The sequence below is a fragment of the Mangifera indica genome, chromosome 7 (assembly GCF_011075055.1).
Source record: "Mangifera indica cultivar Alphonso chromosome 7, CATAS_Mindica_2.1, whole genome shotgun sequence".
NCBI lineage: Eukaryota > Viridiplantae > Streptophyta > Magnoliopsida > Sapindales > Anacardiaceae > Mangifera > Mangifera indica.
Genome location: NC_058143.1, coordinates 13,655,685 through 13,662,605, shown reverse-complemented (window position 1 = coordinate 13,662,605; position 6,921 = coordinate 13,655,685). Strand labels below are relative to the sequence as shown.

General features: G+C 35.4%; 1 protein-coding gene across 1 annotated transcript; it reads right to left on the bottom strand.

Moving 5' to 3' along the window:
* Positions 1-3,843: 3,843 nt before the first annotated feature.
* LOC123221501 (UPF0481 protein At3g47200-like) lies at positions 3,844-5,076 on the bottom strand. The gene has a single exon (XM_044644341.1). The coding sequence runs from the start codon at positions 5,074-5,076 to the stop codon at positions 3,844-3,846; it is 1,233 nt and encodes a 410-aa protein (XP_044500276.1).
* Between the last annotated feature and the right edge of the window lie 1,845 nt (positions 5,077-6,921).

Genomic DNA, 6,921 nt, shown 5'->3' with positions numbered 1-6,921 from the left:
GGTTAAGTTTGATTGTTGGTGACAATGTCTTCTATCTCATCATCTAGATCTGCTTCCATATTTACACTAGAATCCCCTACTAGCAATAATAGTTGAGGTCCTCGACACTTATGGCCTAGAGTAAATTTTTCATCACAATTGAAACAGAGGCCTTGTGCATGCCTCTTCTGCATTTCCTCCCAAGTGAGACGTCTCATAGTTGCTGCTGATTTGGATTTTGTTGGGGAAGAATAGTCCGGTTGTAAACGGTTGGTCGATAGTGGTCTTATGAGCCTTCGTTGTCGATTAAGTTGCTCATCTCTCATTCGTGCCAAACTGATTGCTTCTTTTAACGATTTGGGTTTGAACATTCGAATGTCGTTGGCGATTTCCGAGTTCAGACCACCCATAAATGTCCCAACCAACGCCTTTTGTGTCCATCCTTGAACCCGATTTCCCAGCTTTTCAAATTCTCGCTGATAATCTCATAACGTGCCCACTTGTTTCACCCGTGATAAGGCCTCATCAAAGTCTTCGCACTCCGTCAGTCCGAAACGAGCCCACAGTTCATCTGAAAATTCTGCCCAGGTTATTTCTCGTCCTTCCTCCTTGTTTGACCGGTGTAACCACTGCCACCATTGATTCGCTTCTCCTTCTAAATGGAATGGCGCCAACGACACCCTTTGGCTTGCTGTGGTGCCTTGGTATTCAAAAAATTGTTCCACTCTGTTGAACCATTCTGTTGGGTCGGTGCCGGAGTACCTCGAAAATTCCAGCTTAGCTAATTTGGACGAAAAGACGTGTCGGCTTCCATCTGTTTGATCTCGATAGTTGTCACTCGTGTTTTTGAAATGGCCATGACGATCATTAGTGCTGGTATTTGATCCTTCTCGGTTGGACAACAAAGCTTCTGATAATTTGTGGATGGTTTCTTCCATTTGATGCAACTTGTCGGTGAGACCAAATTCTATCCGACTCATGCCGTCTTGAAGTCCTCCTAGCCCAGATTCCAGCTGTTCGATCCGTTCCCTGTTGGTTGCCATTGAAGTCTGGCTCTGATACCACTGTAGGTCCTAGTCCAAGCTTAATATATTAACTAGCAAATAGTTCTCTTCGGGTGAGAACAAACCACAATATTTGGAAATTTTTCTCTGCCCTTCTTTATTCATTAGAAGCGTTTAAATACAAAAGATTCCTAACACCCTCTCCTATTATTGCGACCACGTCCTACATGCATAAATAGAAACTAACTACATGAATAAAACAGAAACTAATTCATGGCAACTTAAATAACAACGTGCCGGAAAAATGGTTGTTTACGTGTCATCATAAATGAGACCATAACTGCACTGTGACTCCTTTGTGAACGTTGCTGCCCATGACTTAGTCCATATACTTCTGATTTGGCCGTTGAATTCGCTGAGACCTTCGTGGTTGTTGAGGTCGTGGCTTATCAATCTACATGAGTCTCCATTCTTCTTGTGTATAGTATGCAATACCCACGTTGCTTGGAAGCAAGGAGCGTATAAAATAGTAATATATCTATCTCTCGGTGTTTCTGAACCTATTCAAGTGACTTTTGTTTATAATTTTCAGAAAGCTTCTCTGCAAAATCTGCATCATTAGAACTATTAGCTTCCTTTCGCTGTATGTAGCAATCTTACTTTGCCTAATCAATACCAAGTATTTATTTAGATAACATGAATACTTATTTCTTGATTAAAAAAGGTGTCTCTTTTGGGCTCTCTGTCAAGATAGTGAGCTTTGCTTTTGAGTTTTGTAAGCCAAAACATGTCTTTGAATGTTTAGAAGTTATTTGATTAATCTTTTCTTATAATTTCCTAGCAAATTGGGATGTCTATGCATACCCAAGCTTTGTCAACATGGGATTTGGATAAGAGTGTTATGGTTGCTTTACAGTTTTTTTTTATGAATGCAATTGTTTGATGGCACTGGGATTGGAATATTTGTAATAAAATCTATACACAGTTCTGTATGATAAAAAAGTCTGCTCGATCTAACTATTGTTTGCACGCATTTTGCAGGATTTGGTGACTCCGAGAATCTTTTTCTCAGGGAGGTGAGAAATCCCTTCATCTATACTCAAATTTTGGTTTCAGACTTATTAGCACAAATTTAGCTTGATAATTTTGCTGAATTATGTAGTACTGAATTGGTGGCTGAGCCCCCTGGGCACCATTTTCTTCATTCGAATGGCACTTCGCGGCTAGCATATGTGAAATGCAGAGGATGCAATGAGGTGCTGGGCATGAAAATGGTAAAATTTTTTTACATAGTTTTCCTTCTTTGTTTTCAGGAATATTGTAAGCTAACTTTTATATTACTTGTCCAGATTTATGAAGAAGATCCTAGTTAAGGACTCCTAGCAGAAAAAGTTGGTCTGGATATGTAAGTTGGTAGAAGTTGTTCATTGATGGAAGACATTCAAGTACATTACTGTAGGCCTGATAGGAAAATCTTATTGTGGGACCATGCTGAAGATTTGGAATGGAACTGTTCACGGGGTGTTTTCTTTAATGAAACGCGAGACAATGCTAATGTACCCTCTGGTGTTAGAACATCCAAAGATACCACCACCACCACCACCATCACCATTGTCGCCGCCGCCACCACCAGTGGACACTTAGTTGTGTTGAGTTGGAAGTTGCATTCAATTGTCAGTAATCTCTGTTGACAAGCAATTGTGGCGCTGGACTATTCTTTCATTTTAGTTTTTAGTTGTTTCAAGACATTGAGAAAGAAATGAACAATTATATGCTCTGAGGTCATAAGCTTCAAATGGAAATAACACTTGACAATTCCAAAATTGATAGTTTGATCAAGTCAATTTTTGGAGATGCAATCAAAGATTTGAGAAGAAGATTAAATTCAAACTAGAGCTCTAATTTAGTAAAGAGGAACTCGCATTGGTTAAGTCTTCTATCATTGCCATCAGAGTAAAATGATTTGAATTAAGTAGAGAATTGTTAACCATGCTTTAGACATTAGTATTCAATGCTCCAACAACATAAGAAGGATAGAGGTTTAGAGAGAGAATAGAAAGAAAATCATGTGAATAATTGGCTTCTGTATATTCAATTTTTCAAACTCTACACTTTAGAATATATTCAATTACTAATGAAACTGTGAACAGAGAAACATAATGTATTAGAGAAGAGTAACTATGTGAAGAATGATCTCGGAGGTTAGCTTGAGGGTGAAGCGAAAGGGTTACTCATAGAAGGCTAGGGTTCAAATAGCATGAGTTCTCTCTCATGTGAAAGAATCTTGGACCGACTTGCTTGAGGATTATGGGTCCAATCACTGCTCTGAGGGTTTATTTGTCCAACGAAGTTAGATAGAATGATTATCAAATTATGGGTCCAATCACTGCTCCGAGGGTTTATTTGTCGAACGAAGTCAAATAGGACAATTATCAAATCAAAATATGCTATTTATTTCTTAAGACTAAGGGTATAAGACCTACTTAAATTGGTCTAACCTAAAATTTTTCTTGGTGGGTTAAAGAATGGTATTACATTTAGAATGACGGGTTAAAGAAGGGTTTATTTGTCCAACAAAGTCAGATAGGACAATTATCAAATCAAAATATGCTATTTATTTCTTAAGACTAAGACTGTAAGACCTACATAAATTGGTTTAGCCTAAAATTTTTCTTGGTAGGGAAAAGAATGGTATTACATTTATAAAAAATTAGTAGAAGCCGTGCCATAAAAAGTGATTATAGTAAAATAGTGGTTTAAAAATCAAAGAGAACATACATTAAAAATGAATAATATGTAAATAGAAAGCTTTTATTATCAATAATAATACGGACAAAGCTTCAAATGCAAAATAACTAATTCACGATTGCTTGAAAGAATTTATGGTTTGTAGAAAAGTGAGTATCAAGAGTACAGAAGCTCCAATAGTTGCTGTACCTTTCCAGACATCACCGAAATACAACCTCTGCAATTTTGCCATGTTTCGATTGTATTTATTTTTAGAGTAATTCTTCAGATCCTGATAAATATAATTGTAATAATCTCCATATAAAAGAATTTCCACGCTAAGTTTGTTGAACAAAGAGGCTAATGCCTTACTGTCGCCCATGGAATTGGAAATAATTCCCGCATCAACAAGCAACTGCGCATCCCGTTTGTCTGCAATAAGAGCATCTAGCAGTATAACATAATCACAGACGATAGTATGACGTGGATTGTGACATTGCTCTAAAGCCATTATGTTCCGAAGCACAGTTTCTGTGTGGTGGTGAACTGAAAATAGTGGCATTCTCAGCTCGCCTCCCCCAAATTTTACCTCAAGTAATTTCCGTGATCGAACAGGTGTAAATTTCACTCCTGATTCATGTAGCTTCGTGGCACAAGGTAACGGGTATAAATCGTCATCTTCATAGTTTACAGAACGGAACTCGTTTGCAGGGTAGTGTTGCACCAGAGTATATCTTAGCATATGCGTGAAATGCTTGAAACTTTTTTGGCGGTTAGATACTTCACGATGAAAAAACAGAGACCTGAAGAATTTTAAACAAATATCAATGAAGGAAGGGCTACCGACAATTGACTTGTATATTCTTTCAAGTATGAAATATGGAAGTTGATTTTCCAGTAACAGCAAGTCCACCTTTAAAGCAAGTTTATCAGCTGGTATCCTTAACAACTTGTCGTCTTCAACTTCCTCATAATTCCTCAAAAGGAGCTCTAAGATAAAAACAGCATCACGTAGAATCATCTTTACATACTCATGACTCCTGAGGTTAGAGGTCTCTGAATAACACTTTCGTATCTGTAGCTCGTGAGCTTCGATGAAGGCTAAAACGTCCTCATGTTCTTTACTAGTTCGTTCGAAAAACTTATTCACATATCTCCGTTTTAGCTTGTCCATGTCTCTTAATTCTTTTTTATCACAGTGAAAAGGGCCTATTGAAACTATTTGAGGAGTGTAGGCTTCTTCCTTTCCTCTACGAAAACTATGAGGGACTCTATAAATACACCAATCTGAAGGATCAGGCTCCGATTCAACTAGCAAATAACCGTACCGATCCTCCTCGACCTCTCTATTAAGAGAATGACTCATCTCCGTGTTCGTAATGTAGTACCTAGTTAATAACATAATAAATAATGATAATATTAAACCTCAAACAGAGATCATTTTGCCTGCCTTTGATATTTATAATAATTAGATTACATAAAATAGTATTCAGAATTAATTTATGAATATATAAGACTGATTGTGGATAAACTTTATTTTGTTCAAAATATCTCTCGTGTGTGTGTGTGTATATATATCTATATATATATATACATACATACACCAGTACATGACACAATATGTAGGGTTTAATGACCAAAAAAGACAAAAACTTCAAATAAAAGTTAACTCTATCTAGTAAGAGTTGACTTTTTTACTAAAAAAGAAAAAAAGAAAAAGATGTGCTCATGCTAATAAGAAAATTACAGAGACTATGTTTCTCAATTATATGGCCTGGAAATGTTTATTGATTTCATGGTTTTATAAACTGGATTGGATTAATTAGTCCAATTAGTTAAACAACTAATCATTAACTAAACTGATTAAATTATATATTAAATTAGATTTGACTAAGACAATATAAAAAATTGATTTTTTTTCAAAAATTTATTATAAAAACTTAAACCAAAATCTTATTTATCATATATATATATATACACACACACATACACCATCAAACTATGTTTATTTTAATGTTAAATAAGTAAAATTATATATTTGATCATAAATTATATAAATTTTTATCAATCTAACCATCAATTAACTAATCCGAATATTAGTTGGATTAGATCACTCTTTACATGGCATAGATATCCGATCTGGTTTTTAAAACATTGAACTAATTTAATATTAACACAAGATCATAATCAAAGGTCTAAAGTTCAAATCCTTACACCCAACAGGATAAAGAAAAATTTAAAAAAAAAAATTCCAACGTTTCATGTTAATAAGTAGGTCTTTTGGACTATTTAATATTAAGCTTTTGAATGGGAAGACAATTTAATGATATTTCCGATCCTGAGTCAATCCAGAAAGTCATTCCAATATTTCATGTATAGTTATTAATTTCTTCCAACCAAACATCAAGCATGAATGGTAAATAAGTTAAGCAAATTAATCGTATAGAAAACTAAGAAAATTAAGTGCATGAGAACCTGAGTAATTTTTCCGGAATAAAAGATAGCCTTCTCAGCACCACTACCAGAGTTGCCAGCGCCGAAACTCAGAGGAATGTATTAGTATCTCTCTGATCGCTTCCTTCTCTTTGCAATGTGGTTTTCTCTCTATCTTCACTGTACACTTATATGCATGTTCATCTCCATAATGTTCTTCCCTTCTTAGTTATGCGCATACCCAATATTTGAAATAGTGTTAAAACACGATTATTATTAAATTAAATCTATAATTGCTGTATTAATTAACTATTATTAAATATATTTTCTCAGTAATTTAACAATGTGTTCTTTGATTCAGTGACCACTAATTGTTGTCTTCTTTGACCGTTCATCAAGTGCCAGCGGTGCTTGTTGTTGGAGATTGGTTGTCGACGATTTCTTTAATTCTTAATTACACTGATAGCAACAAAGCCTTCGGCTGTACACCTTTGAATTCACGTGGTGAGATGCTTCAACAGCCCCTTTGAAGCACAAGTTGCGTAATTACCAGATTAAAGAAAGACTATACTTATGACTGACAGATAACACTTGAATGCTGGTGAGAGATGACTCAAATAGATTACTCTGGTCAGAGATCGGCCTATATAAAATTACAAAGACAAATAATACTTAAACGTTGGTGTGAGAAAACAATCATATAACTTTTCAAATATTAATATTGGAAATCAGAATCACATCCAAATCCCTAGAAATCATGCAAATCATATCCCAGAAT

Excerpts from the sequence above, each read along its gene's own strand:
- LOC123221501 (XM_044644341.1), bottom strand. The coding sequence starts at position 5,076 with ATGAGTCATTCTCTTAATAGAGAGGTCGAGGAGGATCGGTACGGTTAT.